We start from the raw sequence: 23,362 nt of genomic DNA on the forward strand, positions 1-23,362 counted from the left end.
TGCAGAGATTTGGTTGTCTTTTAGTTTGGTTTCTGTTTGCTTCTGCCTTATCCTGCAGCACACTTTAAATATGTGTAAATACACATTCCCCCTTTCACAGCAGTGAAAACACTTATTTATCCTTCTTCCCCTTACAGAGTCACACACATGCCTTAATATTTAACATCTGGATTAAATTCTGGGCTTGAAAAAGAATTTTCAGGAGTTGAAGTTAGTGTTCTTCAAACTTTTTTGGCTTGAACACTGCTACCAAGCCTTAATTTTTCTTACCGACTACCAGCCATCCTTAAATGAAATTTAACTGAAAACACCATACTGAATGGTGCTGAATATGGTTCTGCATGGTTCATTTGCTCTAGGTAATTTGGGAATATGAAGTCTGCTGAGAAATGCCAAAACACTGTTGGAAAACGTAGTTTCAGGACTTAGGAGTCTGAGTTTTGCTGAATTAATTAGCACTTCCTTCTTGGGGCAAGGGTTAGTTCAGATGCTTTACAAATATGCACAGTGTGTCTGTCTATATCTATATATATGTGCCAGTATCATTTTACAGCATGCAGCTTCTAAATTGCTGTCTTTAGCTACTGTACTTCATTGACAAATTAGCTCTCATGAAATCAGCTCTAGGGTTTCTGTTTCACTTAGGTATTTTTGAAAATTTTATCCATGAATACAATGGTATTTAAATTAAGAGTTTTTTAAATAAGCTGTGAAATGTCAGATTCCTGCAATAGCAGGAACTCAGAACTCCAGAAAGCATCATGTAGAAACATTCTCAATTTTTAATCCTATTGAAGCCAAATTAAATAAGTATCAAAGTGCTTTCCTGAATGGTACTTAAGCACATCGTTAAGCCCTTATGTTAATTAGAGTCTTATGCTTTCCTTCTTGGAAGAAGACTTGACCCTTTTGTTCTCTTGAGTGACAATCTAGTTCTGGGATTGTGAGTCATGGAAACTGGAGGGCTTATTTCAGTCGTGAATCAGGCCTAGATTAATATCTTTAATGCACCTCTAGCAGACTGGGACTTGAAAGTAGGTACATCAAACAGTACACTCCATGGGACTGCACAGGAAAAAAACGATCCATAGTTCCATGGGGTAAGTATGTTAACTTCGTGATGTACACTGGTTAAATGATTTAGCGATGTGATCTGCTATATTTAAGGTGGATACAAGTTGTGACTAACTAGGACATAGCAAATAGCCTTAGTAGTGCAAGACTTAAAACCAGTTCTTTCTGGGGCTTTCAAAAAGTCTCTTTAAAGAATGAGACGTGAAATTCCCACTTTATCAGTGTGCAGATGGCTTTGGAAGGTCTGCCTGTTGCCACGGTGAAGAAGTTACTGTGTGAATAAACACCGATAAATTGACAACCTGCACAGTATTCATTATCTGTGATGCAGTCCGTGATGCAATCACTTCTAGATGAGAGCCTTTAATGATAGATTGTACTGTAAGTGGTTAACATATCTAGAGTAAAATAGCTGAGAGTCTTTTTTCTTCCTGGAATGCCAAGAAGGTGATTTTTTTTGCAATAAGAGTTTTATTTTAGAGGTGAGGTTTCAAATTTGTGGAATTAATAGTTAAATATCTTCTTTAAGTAAATGCAACCTTTATGCTTTAAATTTTTTTTTCATTTGTCATGTACTGAAACCCTTTCATGTAACCCTGTCATGTATCTTAGACCCAGGATAGCAAATAACTCTGTACTTTTTACTTGCTTCGGAATTTGGAAATCAGGTAGGAAAAAAGAAATCTAAACTCTTCAGATATGTCGCTCTTCTCTATCATTGCTAAGTGTAACAGGATCCCTAAAAGGAGAAAACCTAAGTGAAATATGGCTTTATATACCAATTTGTAGAAAATTCTGTCAGCTGCTTTTCTGGCAACGACATAAGTGCATTAAAAAAACGAGAGAAAGAAATCCAGGAATGGGCATGTAATGGGACTCTAATTCCTGTATAGAGTAAGTCCAACTAATGCAGTATTTCAACCTGATATGTATACACACATATCTAAATCTTGGTGTAGACCAGAGATAAATTCCATTTTAAAAGCAGATTTTGAATTCATGGTGGTGGGATTTTTGTTTGTTTTATTAAGATTAAAATAACACCCCTGATTGCATATGCCATTATATCAGTTTTAAAGCTTTTGTAGTGTTATAATATAGGTGCAGACTGATTGCTATGAGACAATAAAAGGTAGATATTTAAAGTGTATAACTTAGCCTATGGAAAGTACAGCAGCTTATCCATTAAAGCTTAAACTGCCATGTATGTGCCATGGGGTAGGTGAGTGCCTTTATGCTGGTGTAACACAGTGCTTTCCTGTGGGGACAGGGGCTCAAGATGAAAGGTCCTGAGCCATCCTGTTTCTCATCAGCTAAACACAGACCCTGATCTACTTAAAATTTTACTCAGCTAGTCTCACCCAAGGTGTTTGCAGTGTTTTCATGGAGCAAAAATGCTGTAAATGATAATCAAAAATAATTTGTAGTTTAACTGGGGAAAAAGCCCACTACATATGTTTTGTATTTTCAACCAAAGATTCACTTCAGAAAAACAAACAAAATATAGAAGTGTCTTTTGGGGAGGCGTCTCTGATTGTACTTATACTGGCAAGCTTCTAATTGCTGATCAGCATTTTTACGTGGAAGTAAAAGAATTCAGGCTGTATATGGTCCACACTAGGGGAGGTTTCAGATGAATGTATGAAACAGATGAGAAAAAGATGGTTGCTTTGATTCAAAAGAGTGGGTTAAACACTACATTGTAGTCTGCTGTACATCTGTGGAGTTGTTTTGGTTTTGTTCTATCCTACGCTTTGATAGATAAGGTTGACTTCTTGTGAGTTATCTTTGTTCACACTCATAAAACCAGGAGTAAATTGCTCCAGTAACAAAATGGCCCTTGAGCTAATATGCTTCTAAAATTACTGATATGTCACACAAGATTTCAGAAGGCTCTGTGTTGTTGCAGGATTTAATGCCATAGGCAATATAGTAGTGTTTTGCTTTTTGTCTTACAGGTCTGTGACAAACTATCAGACATCTAAGTGGAATTCAAAAGGTGGATGCCATTTGCATGTGCTGTGTTACTGCATATACTAATCTGTGCAACACCTTAGTAGCCGTTTACTCACCTGACAATGTTGTGATGACAATGTGCCTTTATCAGTAGTTAGGAAATTGGTAATTGGCCAGGTGGCAGTACTCTTTCCAGAGAATACTGTATGCAGAAAGTACAATGATGGTCTGCTTTTAAATGAGAAGTAACTTATTGCTCGGATGATCTGAAATTTGGAAGAGTGTACATAGGTATGATCGTTAGTCAAACATTAACCTAGAAACATAAAGCTGGAACAAAATTGAATTTCTGTAAAAAGTTTTAAAGCTCGGTGTCTTTGGGCCTTGAGAAGCTTTTTATATTAACCTCTGTGTTTGACAAACCTTTCAGCCTGTCATTGGGAAGGGAGAAGAGCACCAGCAGCACTTAACCTTGCTCTTGGAGATGGCCTTTTTAAATAAGGATAGCATGCAGAATCAACCCATGTCCCGTTCCACCCCCCACCCCCCACCCCCCCCCCATTATATTTACTTCCCCAAAGCTTTTACGTGAAGAGCAACTGGTTTACCCCGGGAGCTCCCAGAAACATGTTAAAGCTGATTTCTGCGTGTCTCCTGAGTATTCTTTCTTAAATGCTGAATTGCACGGTTGAATGGTTTACAAAAATGAAGACTAATGTTATTGGTGGTGCAGCAAAGAAAATGGGCTTAGAAAAAAAGGGGGACTTTCTGGGCTACAGCATTAATTGTTGGAGTGCTGGTTAGTTTTACATACACTTATCTTCAGTGACAAAACAATTCTCTCATGCTTTGAATGCCAAGTTATATATATAAAAATACAAGTTGATAGGTAAGTGACTCACTGGAAGATACGGCTTGCAGTTTTTCTTGCTGCCCTCACTGCATGTACTACTGTTAATGTGGGGACCAAAGGCAGGAGTAGAGTTGGATTGGGAGGGAGCAGCTGTGAGAAAAATAAAGGGATAAAGGGATAACAGAGGCTCATCAAGGGTAAATAGGTGGCCCCTCAGTATGCTGGTGTGACTTTGCCTGATGCTTGATCACCATAGTCTGCCCTGTGTTCTTACTAAATCCTATTTCTGACCATCTCATGTGCGGATGCACTCTTATCCTCAGGGTGTGTGTGAATGGTCATGAACTTCAAACCAGGCTAACCAGAGAGTAGTAGAAGAGGTCCGAGTGCCAGCAGCTGGTGTGGGCCCATGACAGTCTGGGGGCCAGTACCTGGGGAGCAGCAGGTGGGTTCCAGTAGCAGACTGAAATTCCCGTGAGCTGGCGAGGAGGACCAGGATGGCACCGTCCGTGCTCTTTGTGTGAGTGCTTTTTGTGTTTATAGGGGTGCCAGTAAAAGCACTGTTCTTCTGTCATATTTGATCTGTGAGGTCATCTTTCTCTGTGTGCGTGTCTGTCTGTCTGTCTTTTTGGAAGCCTCACCATCAGCTGGATCTGGGGACATGGAACTGCATCAGCCTTGTCTTGGTCAGGCTGGGAGAGGAGGACTGACCCTGGGTCCTGAGGGTAGCCTAGATTTGGCTACTCAGGCACTTTGTGTTGTATTCCCAGTGTTTGTATCCATTACAGTTTTTCCCAGGAACAATTTTACATCTGTTGTTATGTCCTTGTTAAAGAAGTTAAATAGCATCCAGCTTAGCGGTGATCCAAAAAGAATCCCAGTAGGAGAACCCCATTGCTTCTTTACTGGGATTTCTTCATTAACAGTTGCTTCAGTTATTTAACTTTTAATACATTTGATGTGTTCTTTCATGCTGCTTTAAGCAGTTTGTTTACCACATTAAACACTTCACAGAAGTCTTTTGTATCTTTAGCTGCTATCTTTTTTTCAGCAGTATTTGCAATCCCTTCCAAGCATAAAACCAGGCTTTTTTTAAGCAAGACCTGTTTGTCTGTTACCGTGTTGATTGTTACTGCTTCTATTCCCATCCTTTAATCCTTTATTTACTGAATCCTGTATTTTGAACTTCCTTATCTTGTTTAGGATAGATTTAGCAGATGTGTCTAGCAGACCTCTTCTTCCAGTCTTACTATAGGTACACAAGCTAAAGAATCAACTGGTGGAGATGTGCCCTATTAGGAACAGACAAGGCAAGGAAGCATCTGTGAGCGTAGCCCTCAGACGCAGGGAAAGAGCCTTTGTGCTAAACAAGTTTTATTCTGGTTATGAGGTTGGAAACTTCATCTTATTTCCTTGAAAACAGAAGGAACACGCAAAAAATTCCTCATGCACATATTGTCATTCTGTGTGTGACAAATGAGACAGTGGTTCAAGGCGCCTTTTAAAATTATATTTTGTATGCACGTTATATGCTGTGATAAGTCCATGGTTGGTAACTGCATGCTTTTTGGAAAGGGGCGTTTCTTTGAAGCAGAGGAGAGGATTTCTTCTTTGAGAGCACCTGGACATGGGAGAAGCTTTTCTAGGGAAGAACAGGGCACACAGTAATAGATGTGCTGACTGAGAAGCTCGCACTTGGGGTGTTTTCTTAGAATAATGGGGAAGAGACACAAAACAAGGACAGAGATGATGAAAAGAGGGGAGATTTTTTTACTGACCCAGAGGAGAACAAGTAGAGTTCGTTGAAACCGTAGAGGCTATTGAAAAGTTGCTAGTGTGAAAAGCAGATCTGGAGGAAAAGGACCCTTGTTGCAAAGACACAGCTGGACAGAAAAGGTATTTGTTTTCATATGGCTGTATTTTATCTCTCTCACCTGAAGGAATCTGGTTTTTCAGACGGAATAGGGTTTGTTCAAGTTTATGTTCTAATAAAGCATTGCTTCTTCAAAGCCATTTTGGTATTTTTTGGTGTGTTCACTTTAAAGAAAAGGTGCAGACAGGTCTGTCTCAGAGCACTGGCACGTTTGAGATCCCATCAGAGCATAGAAGTTAAAAGATATTATAGCTGGTAAAAGGTATTAGGCCAGCTTTAAAGAAATCCAGCTGACTGCATCATGAGGACTCAAGAGAATTTGAAGAAAACTTTGCATATAATTTGTGGGAAGCTCTCTATTGTGAGTGTATTTTATAAATAAGTTTACTGTTTTAACAGTTTGTAGCACAGTTCTCACTGGCCATGGAAGCTGCTGGTGGAGCTGCCAGAGCATATTGTGTTAGGTCAAACATGGGATGAGGGATCTTTCAGAAATTAAAACAAACAAGAATGTTGTCCGGCACCAAACTTGTCTCATTGAAGCCCAATTGGAGCACAGTTCCTTCAGAAACAAACAAACAAACGAAAACCTCTCCCAGGCAGTCGTACCCCTTGGCTAGTTAGCTGCCCGTGGATTTTCTGAGTGACTAGAGCTGGTAGGGAAACCCTCACCCACCCATGGTGGTCCTGCTTTGCTGCCTTGGGGCTGGGCTGCATCTAGGGTGGCCATCCAGGGGTAAGAGGAGTAGCACAACTCCTTGGAGGCTTCCTTGCTCAGTCCACACCCGGCTCCCCTTATCAAACAGAAGGAGAGTTACTTTGTAATTGCATTTGCCTTATGTTCAGGCAAGTCAGGTATCCTTTTTCAATTTAAAAAAAAAAAAAAAGTCTTTGCAGCTGCCTTCATGAGTAGAAGTGCAGTTCAAATTTGATCCCTTTGTCCTGCCCTTCAGAAGATTATACACAAACCCAGCATTAACTTGACTTTGTTCCAAATCGCCAATATTCTACACGCACAACGCTGAAGCCAGAGAAGCTTGTGATATGCCATATTTACAGGATCTTTAACTACAGGTAACTTTCAAACCTGTGAGCTTTAATTTTCCCTTCCATTAATACTCTGCATGGTATTTTTAGTTCTGGCAAATATATTCTCTTCAGTATTCTTTCTTTAAGTGCACATATGGTTCACAATACAGAGACGTATCATCTTCTGCCTACCAGCCAAACAGCTGTAGGACAATACTGTGGGCTTTGCTTTTTTTTTTGTGTGTGTAAACCGTCTCTGGCCCTTTATCAACAGTGGAAGATGAAGGAAGAACTTTGCAGTGTATACTTTCCCCCAGCTGGGATGTATATATATTTAAAGAATGATCTTTGCTCTTATTCTGGAGCTGTACTGATTTGAAAATGGATTGGGTGTGTCCACTGTCACAGCCTCATATGGGGAAGCACATTATACCTTCATCTCGGAAATGCTGAATCCCTTCTGTTAAAGGCCGTCTCTTGTCATGCTTAGGGGTAGAAATGAGTAAAATTTCTTTTTCTATTACTTTGTGTGAAGGAGACTTTGGAAAGATCCACATTGTCCTCTAATTTCAATTAATTGAAATTAATGGTTTCAAATACCTACCTGTGCCCTGCTCTAGAATACTCAATCTGAATTTGTCTTCTCCAGTCCTGGGCTGCTGGATAGCTTTGTGTTTTAAAAGTCTCCCTGGGTCTGGGTCTGCCTGTCCTGGAGGCATGAATCTTCACTTAATACATTTTCCCCAACACTTTCCATCCCTTCCTCCCTTACTTAATTTCCTTTTCTTCGCCTATAACCTTCATGTTATTTTGAAGTTAGCTTTGCACCAGAGGATATTTTTATTTTTGCTAAATAACATATTGTGTACTCCACCATGTGGATAATTTGCCTTTTCTTATTTTGCTTTCTGGTTTTTTTCCTCAAATCCTGTGGTTGGTACAGAAGTTGAATCTGAAACTTTAGGCAAATCTCTCAGAATTTGTCCATGTGCAGTTGTTTTCTCTAATAGCATGTGAACTCTGTGTGTATGGACTTTCTATACATTGCTTGCTTTTTGTAAAGAGGTAATATTAGCTATCTAACAAACAGCCTTCAAAATGTCAATACAGTGTTTGAAAACGTAGAAGAGTTATGAAGGAAACAGAACAAAGACTATAGGATGAATAGTGAAATTCATTAAATATTGAAATTCTTTGAATATAGAAAAGGATTGAAAAAACAGCAGCATTCCTCAGAAAGCAGTTCTCAGCTATTACTGGCTATTGGAAGAGGGACTGCAGAAATACGTGATTTAGAAATATGTGATTTCAAGTTTGTGTTTGATCAAAAGAATTTCTAACAAAATAATGGAAGATGTGTCTACATGTGAGATGAGGAAGTATTTGAAGAATTGAATTTGGTGAAAGAATTATAAGGCTTACTAGTTTTTCTGCTAAAACGAAGATGGCTTTATGGGTAGAAGTGGATTGATGTTTTCAAACAAAATACAGGATTTATGATGGAATAGTTTAATTGATTTTTTTCAAGAGCTTTAGTAGTTGAAAATGTGGAAGATAAACAACTTGAAAGTTGAGATGATTCATGAATTTTTTATGATTGGTAATAAATAATGATTAAAATCATCACATGAAATTTAATATAAGTAAATATTGCTCAAAAGAAGGCTTAAAGTTCACCTGAGACAATAATGTTTTGTAAATTAATGAACAGAACTGATGGATCTTAGCTGAGGCACTGAAGGGAAGGCTCTCGTTGTATTTTGGCACACCTCATTATGCCAATTCAGCAGTGCAAGCGGCACTGCTGTTTCTGTGCAGTTACCTACAGCATCTGGAAGTGGTGCATCTGAGCAGAAGTTTTGTCTTCCTTAGGTAGTGTTAGTCATGCTTTGAGAGGTTTCTCAATTACAGCAGCTCCATAATTTTCAGATGTTACCTGAACACATATTTTCCTTTATCTGTAAAAATAGTAGGAAAAAATACTGAAGACAAAACCTCTTCTGTTTACTAGCTTTGGGAATTAAACTCCAAGGGTGGTGTTATTAAATTCAGGTCTGCTTTCTGCAGTACTTCTAAGATGGTCCATACACATGTTTATAAAATATAACAACTAAAAGAACGTCTATATTTACTTTGCGTTATGTGAAAGTGGGACCCATTACACTTGAGCCTTGCGATTCATCTGCATATGCATCGCAGTTCCACTATCTTGGACGGTCACGTACGTGGCCTTGGGCACTCACAGTAGTCAGTCAGTGGTATTTAGGGTTGGCTGGTGTTTAGGGAATGCTCTTTTCTTAATAAAATGTAAGCCTTTGTGTGTACCTAATCACAGCGGTTTTGATACCTTTCATCCTTACAGAGAGACATTTCTGCACCTGAAGGGTGTTTTCTTAGTAAGGTAATACATAGAATATCTGTTCTTAAAATCAGACTTTCTGCTTACCTTCATTTAGCGCATTTTTCAAATATTGAGATCAAAATCAACCAATACTGATGCCTAAGTAAGTAAAACACCACTACTTTTTTTACTTATATTTATTATTGTATTAATGAAATTGCAGTAGGATTGCGATTGTAAGCTGTATGGATCATATGTGTTGTCACAGCCTGGAAGGAAAACTAATCATTTGTCCTCAACCATGTATAAGGCGGGTGAAGAATCAACCAAGTAAACTTTCTTTGCTCACTACTCACATTTTCTTCATGCATGAAAAATGATATTGCATTCAATTTCATTGCATTTGACATTCTGAGTATGAAAAGTGTCTCTTAACAAGGTGATGTGACATGGTGAAAACTTGCAGAAGTGACTGAAAAATCTCTTGTGCCATTTCCATGATTTTTGTAGGGCAGTACATTGCTTTTCCAGTTGTCAGATTTTTTAAAAAAAAACAACAACTTTTTTTTTTTAGCAGTTCTTCTGTCACTCTGTCTTTCGGACATCTTTTTTTGTGTACGAAATTTGATTTTCCTCTGTGCTTACTTCACAGAAAATTTCCATTGATGCTAATGAGAATCACCAGGATGTTCAATTGCCCATTTACTCTGGAGCAACTCCAGTCTCTATTTTCTTTTTCAAGTATTGCATCCTCTTCGAGTTAATATTTTAATGAACCAAATATTTGCTGAATTACTGCTGAAACATTTTGCAGTGAGGAATTGTAAACAACAACAGCAACTGTAGCAAATCCACCAGTTTGTTGATTTAAACCCTCTGGGTAAGGTGATGAAATATGGATGATTTAACAAGTTTGTGGATTAAAGAAGCCTGCATTTAAAGGCTGCTGAGCACCATCAGCTACCTCAGATTTCATTCTCAGTTTGATTTCATTGTGGACTTTCAGACTATTAAATTGCATATAGTGCCTAATCATAGACCTAAGCACTGAACCTAAGTAAACCCTGTTTAAACTTTTGACCAAGGAAACTATCATCATCCCTGTGTTTAAACATGAAAGTACATTTAGGGAAATTAGTCACTTTAAAAGGAATATGTTTATATTAATATGTGCATTTGCTATCTCTTCTTATGAATGAGTACTGAATTGATTGTAATTTCACATTTTCTTTTGAACCCTTGTTTCCTGGCAGATAACTGTTTCCTAGTAGAGATACCAGTGAACAGTTGCATTTATTTTTTGTATTTGTTTTTCATGCACTCAAATATATGATAAACGATTCTGGAGGACTGATCCACTCTAAGAAAGTATGCCGTGGTTTGTGGGTTTGGATTTTTTTGTTGTTGTTGTTGAACTGCCCTGCCCCCTTTTTTGTGTCAAAATTAAGTGTTTATTTGTATATTGAGTTTATCCACATGCTTTAGATGTATATAACCATCTGGCATAGTATTATTTCAGCAATCCGTTTAACAGATGACAATAGTAAAAGTTGAAACAGAAAATTTCTACATGACTTAACACTGAAGATAAGTTGACTAGATTAGAAAAAAAAATTAAGAAAGGTTTTAATGCATTCGGTTCACTTTTGTTATGCACACTGTGTGGCTTTAAATGAAATATATATAATTTCTGTCTAATGATTATGCCTTTTTGTTTTAATACATACTAGGTTTTTTCCGTGTGGGGAGATCCATAGTTAAAACTAGGTGTAGAAGCTAAGTTGATCTTTATCAGAATTCACATGCCTGGAAAAATAGGTACTGTCAAACAAATTATTGAATTCCTTCATGAGATGGCAGCCTTTGAAAGATAAGAGCTAATAAAGGGTTAAGGCACCGACTGGGGACTTCCATGAAATTTATTGTCCGCGTTTTCTTTCTGCTTAACCTTAGTTGAACTCCCAGGACGTGGATAGCTTACATCTGAACTTTAGATTTACCCACGTGCTGGTGGTTGTGTGTACCTGAGACTTCCTGTGTGCACATTTCGTGTTCTTCTGGCCCGCTGAAAGAAGAGACCTAAGCATTTATCCTCAAAAAGCAGTGCTGGCTATTCTAGGCAGACAGAGCGCATTCTTGTACCTCCCGCAAAGCACGCAATTTCAAAGATGAGTAATGTTGCAGGTATATCTATACGTAGTTTTTCATCATTGGCTAGCTCGAAATGGCTCCGAATTAGATGCACTGATTTTAGATAGCTTAATGTACAGGCACTTTGGGATTTCATTATCACAAATGCAAGTCATGGCTCGTGCCTGGTGGAAGAAGTCTGTTCTCTTCTGAAACCAGGCTCGTACAGTCAGGTGTTCCCGGATCCATTGTCTAGATGCCTCTTTGCTTTAGGAAATAGAAGTTACTGTGTTTAATACAAAAAGCTATTACATGTTAATTAATTCTGGATTTAGAAGGTCACACAGATGGCTGAATGGCCCTTTGGCTTTCAACTCTGTTAAAAGTTGTATGAGTGAAGGTGCTGCTCCGGGTGCACTGGAACAAAAGAAACTTCAGCTTCCAAAAGCGTTAGTTGGTGAGGCCTTCATAAGTGGGAAATCAAATTGTCCCCAAAGACCTGTATGATGTAGTTTACCTGTCATGGCACTGCTAGGTGTCTTTTTTCCTGAGATGCAAATGATAGTTTAGTCAAACAATTAAAAGGATGCGTTTACATCCTATTCGTTGCCTCATGAACTAAGAAGAGCTTACCCGATACTTTCTAGCAGAAAAACTAAAACATATGAATGACGTACTGCTGCTTAATTTAGTTCTCTTTAAAGATTGCCTTTTCTTACAAAAAGGAAGATAGAATATTGTGTTCATTTTTGGGCCCCACAGTACAAGAACAACATTGACTTGCTGGAGCATGTGAAGGGTCTAGAGGACAAGTCTTATGAGGAGAGGCTGAGGGAGCTGGGGTTGTTCAGTCTAGAGAAGAGGAGGCTGAGGGGAGACCTTATCGCTCCCTACAACTACCTGAAAGGAGGTTGCAGTGAGGTGGGTGTCAGTCTCTTCTCCCAAGTTACCAGTGATAGAACGAGAGGAAATGGCTTCAAGCTGCATCAGGGGAGGTTTAGATTGGATAGTCGTAAAAATGTCTTCGCTGAAAGAGTGGTCCGGCATTGGAAGAGGCTTCCCAGAGAGGTGGTGGGGTCACCATCCCTGGAGGTATTTAAAAGACATGTAGATGCGGCATTTCAGGGCATGGTTTAGGAGGCCTGGGGGTGTTGGGTTGACAGTTGGACTTCATGATCCTAGAGGTCTTTTCCTTTTCTGAAGTCGCTGATAATTTTTCACATGGTGCAATACATACTACATATATCAGTATGTTACTACAGTAGTATAATCAGTATACATACTACATAAATCAGTATGCTATAAGTAGATCTTAAAAATATAATTCTGCCAAGGACTGTAGGATTCTTAGCAGCACTGAATATAAAATTGGTTGGGTTATCAGGAAGATACTGGTTTAAAATTTTAAGGTGGTTATGAAAAGGTGGACATTTCTCAATGGCATTCTCAGTGGTAAGATTTGAAAAAGGTTGCCAGTAAATTTTTAGTGAACTCATGAATGCTTTAAATATTGTTTTGATAATGTAGCAAATTATAACTATTTTAAGGGGTTTACATTTCAAATTTAAATCAGTGAATTGAATGGCAGGGCATGTCCTAAGTGATGGAAGGAGTATTGGTTTCTTTCCTGCATGTTTAAAGCAAAGATCCATGTGGCTAAATTAAAACTTTATTTGCTTACTTTTTATACCCAGATAAATTTTGTGGGCTTTATTTTTAAGCCTTTATTTTGTTATAAAGATGGAGAAAGTAATATAGCAGGACTAACTCTTGTTGTAGCTGGGTGTCTATTCATTCTTCAGCCTTCAGCATCCTAGTTATTCTGAGCAACAGGGTCAAATATTCCAACACAGGTGGAATTTTGTACTTTGATCAACCCAAGACCATGAACAACTTGGGAACCATCACACTAAAGAAAGTATTGGAAAGACCAAAGACTACTACCTTGGTTAGTCTCCTCTGTATAAGATAAAGACAGGAGTCTCTTCCTTACTGCTTTCACAGGAGCAAATTTGATTCTTTCTGCACTGAAATATTTGGATAGGTTTGTATTACAAGTCAGAAACACATAGGGCATTCTGTATGAAATTGGTGTACTGTTGTGACCGGCTCAAAAGGGTGAGCGTATGTGAAAAGTAGCAATAAAAAGTATTCCTTCCTGTGCTTGTGCCAGTAGGTTAGGAGCAAGGTTACCATCTCTTGGCTGCTTCATCTAGAATAGCGTGTGTGCATGCGCACATGTCCTTTTCTCTCCTGATTATTGCCCTCCTATGTTTTAGATTACTGAAACACAGCAAGAAATAAAATGTTGCAGATGTGCTTACTATAGATTTGAGTATAGTGTAAGCAGAAAATTGTAGAAACCAATCCTTGCATGGAAAAAAGCACATGAATCTTGCCTTCTTTCCTTCTGCTAAATTAAAAATTAAAAGTTTTCCCTAGCAGCATATGGAAAACACATTCAGTGACTTCTACTTGTGTTACTAATGTATAAGGATTTGTCCCAATACATCATAGTAACTAACAGTCTGTAAATTTAGTACAGAGTAATACCTTTGAGGAAGTAAAATATTCAGATTCCTTTATATCACAATTCGTTTCCATTTTTGTCAACTTTACAAACTCAGTTATTTTGTGTAGAATGAAAATTAATGGGAAGTTATGCTTGATAAATAATTCTAGGTAACTGCAAAACTGTATTATTGAATAGTTAAACCTATTTAATCTAAAGGTGCAGTCTGGACCAATGGTCTCTAAACACTTACATTCCATTTCAAGAAACGATTTAGGAGGTTGCTTTTCATTGAAATTCCAAGATATCATCACCCATCAGAGGAAAAAAAAATGTAGAAGTGTTTTCTAATAACTGTTTAAGAAATGTACGTGCTTATATTTTTATAAAGCATTTAGTTGTGCATTTAAAGCATGCACCTGTAACATATCAATTTCTTGACTTTTATGAAAAATGCAGGGTTCAAGTTACCCCACATAGTTTGTTGATATGCTTGCTTTCTTGAGCAGGCATTGTATTGAACTTTATTTCCTTCTATGATATCATTGTATATGTATTAATAGAATTCTTTACTTTGGGTTTGTTCGACTCAGAAATACAAATGTCTTGAAAATCGTGTTTTATTTTTCTAAAGTAATGTCTATACAGGCATTCAAATTCTTTAGTTGGACATCTGTTCTGTAACATGATTCTTTTGAAGGTACACTTCAATGAAACCCATTAATAGGCACTGAAAAATAGAGCATAAATTGACTAGCTATTCATGTGAGGGTTGTTTGAACATAACTGTATTTGAACTATACTGTTACATTTCTTGCTGTTTGTTGTTTAAGTTGGGACCATAGTGTAAAATTCATACACCTCCCCCCCCCCCCCCCCCCCCCCCCTTTTTTTAAATTCTCTTGTAAAGCTTACCAGTTTGCTGGGTATTTTAATTTGTTCTTTGTTTTCTCAGCTCTTGAGGTCAGGAGGCAATTGTCACACTTCATCAGTCAAGGATGTAGCTGGTGACTAGTTAGAGTAGGACTTGGGAATCAAGAACATTTTAGAGTCCATCTACATCGTATACTGCATCCCACCACCTAAGCACATATAATTCTCCTCAACTTCATTGTGACTTTTGTGGTGGGCTGATCCTGGCTGGATGCCAGGTGCTCACCAAAGCCACCCTATCACTCCCCTCCTCAGCTGGGCAGGGGAGAGAAAATAGAATGAAAGGCTCATGGGTTGAGATAAGGGCAGGGAGAGATCACTCACCAGTTACTGTAACAGGCAAAACAGATTTGACTTGGGGAAAATTAATTTATTACCAATCAAACCAGAGTAGGGTAATGAGAAATAAAACCCCACCCCGCCTTTCTCCCCGGGCTCAACTTCACTCCTGATTTTCTCTGCCTCCTACCATCCAGCGGCACAGAGGGACGGTGAATGGGGCTAGTGGTCAGTCCATCACACATTGTCTCTGCCGCTCCTTCCTCCTCATGAGGAGGACTCCTCACACTCTTCCCCTGCTCTGTCGTGGGGTCCCTCCCACAGGAGACAGTCCTCCATGAACTTGTCCAGCATGAGTCCTTCCCACGGGTGGCAGTTCTTCAAAAACTGCTCCAGCGGGGGTCCCTCCCACAGGGTGCAGTCCTTCAGCAACAGACTGCTCCAGCGTGGGTCCCCCACGGGGTCACAAGTCCTGCCAGCAAACCTGCTCCAGCGTGGGCTCCTCTTTGCACGGGGCCACAGGTCCTGCCAGGAGCCTGCTCCAGTGAGGGCTTTCCACATGGTCACAGCCTCCTTTGGGCACATCCACCTGCTCCGGCATGGGGTCCTCCACGGGCTGCAGGTGGATATCTGCTTCACCATGAACCTCCATGGGCTGCAGGGGGACAGCCTGCCTCACCAGGGGCTTCACCTGCATGGGCTGCAGGGGAATCGGTGCCCCAGGCACCGACCTTGGTGTCTGCAGGGTTGTTCCTCTTACATATTCTCACTCCTCTCTCCAGCTGCAGTTGCTGTTCTGCAGCAATTTTTTCCCCTCCTTAAATCTGTTATCCCAGAGGCACTACTGCTATCACTGATGGGCTCGGCCTTGGCCAGCGGTGGGTCCGAATTGGATCCGTCTGGCATTGGCTCTCTTGGACACAGGGGAAGCTTCTAGCAGCTTCTTACTGAACCCACCCCTGTAGCCCCCCCTGCTACCAAAACCTTGCTGCACAAGTCCATATAGACTGCATATACAAATGGTCTGATAGTTGGGACCTACAACTGATTCTCTTCTAACAGTTGGTAGATTCAGTGCAGGGCAGATCAGTTCAGTGGTTTTTTTGTTTGTGTCTTTCTTTCTCCAATTGTAAAATACAGATCCTAATATTTACTATCTTTGGAAAAGAATCTTGAGATTCTCTATTTGAGATTAAATGCCTACCAAACAAAAATTACTATGTTTAGTAAAAATCAAAGAAAAACTATTTTTTTTTATTTAAATGACGCTTTAATTACAGGTGACCGTGTTAGAGAGAGGAAAAAATGAAGAAGAAATTGAACTAGTGACTTTGTTTTGCAGGTTCTTTCATGTTGGTGAATACATCTGGGAGATTTGCGGGACAGAAAGCTCACCTCCTGCTGCCCCATCTGAAAGAAAATGATACGCATTGTATTGATTTCCACTATTACGTTTCAAGCAAGACTGGATCTAGCCCTGGCACTTTGAATATATATGTGAAAGTTAATGATGGTCCTATTGGTAACCCGATATGGAACACATCTGTCACTGCTACTTGGAACAGAGCAGAACTGGCAATTAGCACTTTCTGGCCCAGTTTTTATCAGGTATGTTTTACTTTTTATGAAATTTTGTTCCACATAATAGACACCTGGTTCTTAATCATAACTGTTATTTTCAGGTTTTAAATCAAAAGATCTTTCAATATGTTTTGTTGATCTTTATCTTAATAATATTTTTGTAGATGATGCTAAATGCGTGTTTTTACATATATGTGGCTGTGTTTATGTTTACATATAGTTACAGAAGTGTATGATGCACACACACACACACTTTAAAAGTGGATGAAATAATTGTATTGAAAGTATTTAGAAATTTTGCCATTGATTTCAGTCAACTACCTCTGTTTCTCTATAATAAATTCACTCATTCTTTCAGTTCATTAGGGATGCTGGAATTGAACGCCAGTAGATTTTATTGCAGTAGAGTTTTCAAGTTTGATTTAGATCAGCAATACTTGTTGCTTTAGAATGCGGGCAGAATCCTTTGAATCCTCAGTTTAAGTCTTCAGTTTGAATGCAATATCCATTTGTTCTGTCCAGTATAATCATAAATATAAGAGCAGCTATAGTAGGAATGGGGTTCTGATTACATCCTAAAGATTTAGGGAGAATTTCACTTGGCAGTTCCTTAGTGTGCTGCTTTTCTGTAGGGAAATTTACAGATTATACAGTTATTTACTTTTGTATATAGTAGTTCAACAGTTTTTCTCCTTCTTCCCATGAAAATATAGTCTATGTCTCCACAAGCAAGTAACTTGGTTTAATGAGAGTAGACCGGTAGATAAAGATGTTATTGAGGCTCCTCTCATCATCGCTTGAGGTTTGGAAAGTTTGGTTTGGATTTTATTTGGTCTCCTCTGCTGTACATTGTCCTGTACTTACAGTTTGAAGCTTTCTGAAGAAAAGCTGTCCCAGAGATGGGGGTTCTTTGACTGCAGACCTCCCTAGGAAGTACAGTGTTGTCATTCCACAGTGTTGTTCCAGGGCGTGACAGCATCTTAACTCCTACGTCAATGCCCTGACTCCCAGTGTCATACGTGGCAGAGCCTTGTTTCTGTTCCTGCACATGCTGTTTAGGGTGACGAGGTGTTTGGTGCCCCATGTTCTCATTATGATTTTGGCAGTATCCACTGCAAGGTACTCTAGGGGGTTACAGTGGACTTCTTTCTGTGGCTGCAGCAGCTGATCTGTGAGGATGTGTCAAACGAACTGAAGCATTCCTTTTGAACCCTTTTTCCTCTAAGGAAAAAAAAAAAGCTGAAGAATTTTCTGGAGTCTGTGATTGCTTCACCCACAATTGAGAGAAAGCCTCGGTCCAAAAGATGAGTTTGGAGTGCCAGGACCATCTTGTCCTTGGAACATGGGATACCTGGCAGTAGGTGCAATACTTGCAGGCCCAAAAGAATACTCCCATTCATTTCCTCCTGCCTCTGATAGTGTGTTCCTGGATTGTGTATGGGGTATTGAGGGGGTCCACATTTACATCCAGTGCTCTGCCCAGGGTGGCTACGAGTTGCTAAAAATGCATAGTCGAAGCTTCCTGGAGATGATTCAGGGTAAGTTTGTGGTCACCTTGGCAAACCTCACTTGGAGGACTCATGATATAGATCTTCTGTAATTGGCTGTGGGCTCAATGAGGAAATACTGGCACCTTTTCCAGAAGGGCAGGCATATTAGCAGAGTTGAGGTTCACCTCAGCATTGTGGGAGAAGCTGTGTACTACCTGCCTCTCTGGAGCATGAGGCTGTATCCTGATCATGGAGTCTAAGCTTGGTTTAGCCATACCTTTACATCTCACAGGGTGAAAGGGCGATGTGTATTTTGTTGTCTGTCAGAATTCAAGGAATGTTTGGACAACTCTCTTAGTCATATGGTTTAGTTTTTGGTAGTCTGATGAGGAGCGGAGAGTTGGATTCCCTTCCAACTCGAGATACTCTGTGATTCTATGACCTTACTGCAAGACTGCAGACCACATGTTACCGATTTGATGCCAGTGTTGAGAATGCCCGCCAGTGATGCCAAAAAGCCTTTCTGTCTTGACTGAAATAACAAGGACCAGTCTGTGTTGTTAGCCTCAGTGGATGGTGTGAGAAGAGTAGAGCATCCCGCTGACATCGGATATAACTCTGGGTGATTTGTAACATGGGATCTACTGGAGGGTTTTGTGAGCATGATGGGTAGTTCAGGAGTGATACGTGGTGCACGCACATTTTGCACACACTGGGTAAATGTGTGGCTCTGTCAGTCGTGCCTAAGTCTGGACCATAATGTGCCCATCTGGGTTTGGAGTGAATTAGTAGAGGAACTTCCAATTTCCTTTCTTCTTGAAAGATTCTGGTTTTTATGCAGCAGAACTGCTTCGTGAACCAGCAGTCAGTAAAGACGAGGATTGTGCTTCAAAATCTCATTCTAGCTCTGAACCAAAATGCTAATGTGGACAGGGTAATTTTAGTAGAAGGAGCCCTAACTCTGACTAGTAAATTTAAGTTAACATGTCAGAGCTTGCCTGTATTTTTATTAACAATTTTAAATGTTATTGATATTAGTAATAATCTGTGTCAGATTTCTGTCAATATGATACAACTAACTGATGTCTGAGTAATATGGATATTTGGCCATAGAAAAAGAAAGATAACCTTTCTAGTCCACTTCCTTCTCGAGACCTGCCACCTGGATTGTTCACCCTTGTTCGCAAGTGAACCCATATATGCTTGGATGTGGTACTGCAGTTTAGCAAATTACCATGTATCAGCTGATAATATAATAGACACCTGAGTCTGTCTGTAATGGATTCCATGTGCTCTCTTTGCCTCTGGAAATATAGACATTTCTACATAATCTTTCTTTCACTGAGGAGTATAGTAAGTAATTTTCTTTGCTCTTGCTGCATTCAGTCTGAAGTAATAACTGGTTAGGTATTGCAATTTAGCTGATGTGCCAGAATGTTTTATGCTATAGTAATACCCATGTCTGTCCAAGGAATCGGTGTAAAATAGTGTAACTTCACTGGTTTTGGTGTAGATAAGCTAATTTATTCTTGAGGAAGGTCTGTCTCCATTTTGACAGCTTATGGTCAATCATCTCCATTTTGGTTGCCTCCATCCCCTCAGAACTGTGATGCAATTTCCTCACTCGCCCAGTGACACGTCATTTCTTACTGATCCTGAACTCTTTTCATCTGTTTTCATGCTTTTTCTTCACAGAGTCTGTTTTGGGGGGAGGCAGGAAGTTAGATGTAATATGCTGGGAGAAGGGCAGGAAGAGGAGAGAGGGTATATGTGGATCTTGTGAGAATGTGCATCCAAGTTAGATGAGAGCTCAGATGACTGCATGTATGGTGGGAGAAGGCAGAGGGACCTACCTGACAGGTGTCTAGCACAAGGTCTGTTTCTTAAGCTGCTATTCATTTGATTCCAAAACTCCAAACTCTTTTGGCACAAATCCATGTGTTTCTCTCATAACCTCCAAAATGTACAAGGCTTCGTCTCAGGGATTTTCTGAGGATGTCTGACCTCATTGAACAAAATTAAGAAAAGTCTGCTAAGAAGATTTTTAAGGAGCAATAGGGCCCATTTTAACTTTTCATATACGAAGGCCGGTAGTTCCCTGATGAATAGTCTTCAGGAAAAGACTTGGCGTTAGTAGATAAAGGGACAAAGCAATGTAATCGTGTGATTTTTCTTTGCTGTCTTTTAAATCACATATCCATGTAGGCATCTGCATGTTTGTGAATGCCTTATAATTCTATTCTGTTTGTTGGACACCTACAAGGTATCTAGCTGCAAGTGAAACCAAAATCTACTACAGAACTCTGAAGACAAATTATATGATAACATTTCAGAGTTATAATATTTATATAATTCAGGATGCTTAAAAAACACAGTGGTGTTGGTCTGTTTTGATGTTGATTTATGAAAAACGCAGACAAAATAACTCCCACTAACGGTAGCTGACGAGAAATTAGATTGTGTTGTGTGGAGTGAATTTTGATCCAACTTCTAAAGATTTATTTGTTTAAACCATGTGTTATTAACACACATATATACAAAGTGTTCAAAAGGTTTTATAATTAACAGAATCTTACTATTGTAGCACCAGTTATCCAAGTTGTTAATACCTTTTATGTTGGGTTTCCATTTAGAAAGGACTCTTTAGAAGTACAGTCTCTGAACAAAGTAATTAATTTCTTTTAGTGTATACTTTTCTTTTTACTAGGTAATTATTTAGTAGGTTTCACCCTATATGAAAGCTGTACTATGTATATAAATCACAATGATAACCTGCATGTAACAACACTAATTGTAGTTTAATTACTGCTTATTTAAACTTAAACTGTCAAGTATTCTGGTGATTAAGGATATATTTAATCCCATAATTAATGGTGTTCTAAGTGCCACTGCTTAACATCTGCCTTTGACTTTAGGGTATGTCTACGCTGCAGTCCAGTTGCTGATTATGGTATAGTTGCAGTAACATAGGTTCAAGCTGCCCAACACCTTCTGAGGGTCAAAGATAATCAGCACAGCTTGTTCTTTTCTGCTGTGCCTTCTGGTCTCTGAGCTATTTGTTTCGAAGTAGCTGGGATATCTCTACAGGAGCCAGTCTTATTTCTGTATTATAAAATCCCTTTAGGAGCACTCCCCTGTGGGAGCATGGGCTTCCTCTTTTTATATAATTGGTCACAGGAGAAATTGTTTGCTTTACTGAGCTATTGTCTCCTTGGTGCATCTTAAGCAAGAGCATCAAGGAGTTTATCATGCCGTTAGAGACAGCCTGCAAACAAAACAAGGCTTCGCATAATTATGAAGACCTTCACCCTCCTCCTTACTTACATAGAATTAGGATGTACACAGAAAAAGAGGATTAAATGCTATGTAGATTTCTATGGGAAATGGTGAGCTTGTTTTTAGATTCTTGGCTAGCAGTCTCAGTAGGTTGAGAGGCTCCAAAACTGATGCTTTGAGGTAGAAATAAGTCCTGAAAAGGCTGCTCATCTACTGAGGAGAGGGTGGGAGGGATTTTTGGTGTTGGCTTTTATTTTCTTTAAAGTTTTCAATTTTTTTTCCTCATTTAGATCTTGTAGCAGGAGGAAGACCGGTTGATTTCAAGGTTGTTTTATTGTTTTGTCTGTCTGAGGCTGGGGGGGAGTTAATCTTTTTTTTCTTTTTCCCTAGATTAGTTAATGATTCTCAGACCAATTAGTAGGTTTTTAAAAATCCTACCAAAGAATTAAAAAATTAAATATATTTTATGTTTTTGAAGCATTGCCATTTTGGAACTTTTACAATATGCGAAATGCCACTACTGGATTGAGTCTGGTCATGGCTTGTGTTTCCAGCTCCTAACCCTGCAAGCAAGCAGTTTGGCGCAGCGCTGCTGCAAGTTACACACCGTCCCCTTATCAGGTTTTATATTTTGAATTATTTGCTTTGTACTTTGCTGGAAGTCAGACATGGCAGCAGTGAACTGAAACAAATCTTGATGAAATAAAACAAAAAACACTGCGGTTTTAAAATCCAGAAATGGGATTGAAAGGATTAAAAATAGTTTCCGGTGGAGTAACGCTACTCTCTATGCCACTGCACCTTCTTTAAACATAAATTCCTATGAAGGTAGAATGAGCAAATGGGATAAGAGCCTGGCAGCAATTCATGATCTTTTTTAGCAAGGACACAAAGGAGTTACATGGTATCACTTCACACTGTGATGAGATTTACCCTTTACAGTTCTGACACTTTCCCCTGTAAATTAGGAGTTCAGGGAATAAGAAGCGGTAGATCCACCCTACCTTTTCAGATCTGGACTTGAACTTTCATTTTTTTCATAACCTGCTTTGTGCATGTTTTGCTTGAGTTCGGTTCATGCAATGTACTTAAGTCATCAGCTAGGACAGAGAATTAAGCTTCTTGTGCAGTAAAGGTCAGGCTCACATTCTCGTGTGTTGTGTGTCTTGCATTCAACTGCTCGCATATGGTTCCTGAACTGCGCTTTGAACTCAAAAGAAACTTTGAAATGCATATTGCATTTTGAATCGCAACCCTGTGTCAGGCATCTTAAATAGCTCTTCTTCATTGAGTTGGGTGATTTGGGAATAGTTATTTTGAGAAAGATGCACCAGGGCAGACCACATACCTAAATATAAAAACCACAGCAGTCTAAAAATGGCCAAGAGTCAGCAGGCATGCGCTTTTTGTCATATACACAAGGCACTGTCATTTTCTCCCCTCCCTTGTTCCTAAACCGAGAAAGCTTCTGGGCCCTCGGGAGATACAGGTAAGACAAGTGGTTTAAAAACAAAAGGAGAAGAGTAAGGTTTAATAAGCCTTAATGTCAGCTCAGTTTTCAGTGCTGCTTACCCATAAGAGGTTTCTTTGGAGTTTCAGGCTGGCAGCGATCACCAAAATGTTGTTCAATGTGCTTGAGTGCATGTGTGAGTGCTGAACAGTAGCTGAATAGGAGCAAGAGGTGGGGAGGGAAATGGCATAAAATGAATTCCTAGCCAGGGAGGCCTAACCACGTTTTAGGCAGCCTAAGTCAGTAAGCTGTCACGGTTGTCTGCAGGGCTTGGGAAGGACCAGGTCAGGAACCTCCCTTCATGTGGCTTTGAGGGGGCAGCGGTCGCTGTGATCGTGCCATGGTGATACACGGGTAGTCCTAGAACAAGCCTAAAGGGCTCAACCTGCATGGGTACAAGACATTGCCAATCTTCTGGAGGGAGACCGTTCCCAACGCCTTGTAAAATACAGAGAAAGGCCGTCTGCGCAGTAAAGCATGGCAGGCGGAGGGGAGAGCGCGTGTGCTGCGGGCAGCGTGTGCTAC

At 39.6% G+C, this 23,362-nt stretch overlaps 1 protein-coding gene across 9 annotated transcripts in view; it reads left to right on the top strand.

Moving 5' to 3' along the window:
• Window positions 1–23,362, top strand: part of PTPRM (protein tyrosine phosphatase receptor type M) — a 495,715-nt gene that overhangs the window by 141,662 nt on the left and 330,691 nt on the right. For all 9 annotated transcript variants that reach the window (XM_064442974.1, XM_064442975.1, XM_064442979.1 and 6 more), the window contains exon 3: window positions 16,323–16,588. In XM_064442974.1, the coding sequence (XP_064299044.1) occupies window positions 16,323–16,588 (266 nt within the window). The remainder of the gene's footprint in view (window positions 1–16,322; window positions 16,589–23,362) is intronic.

This window comes from Phalacrocorax carbo, chromosome 2, assembly GCF_963921805.1.
Source record: "Phalacrocorax carbo chromosome 2, bPhaCar2.1, whole genome shotgun sequence".
Lineage (NCBI taxonomy): Eukaryota > Metazoa > Chordata > Aves > Suliformes > Phalacrocoracidae > Phalacrocorax > Phalacrocorax carbo.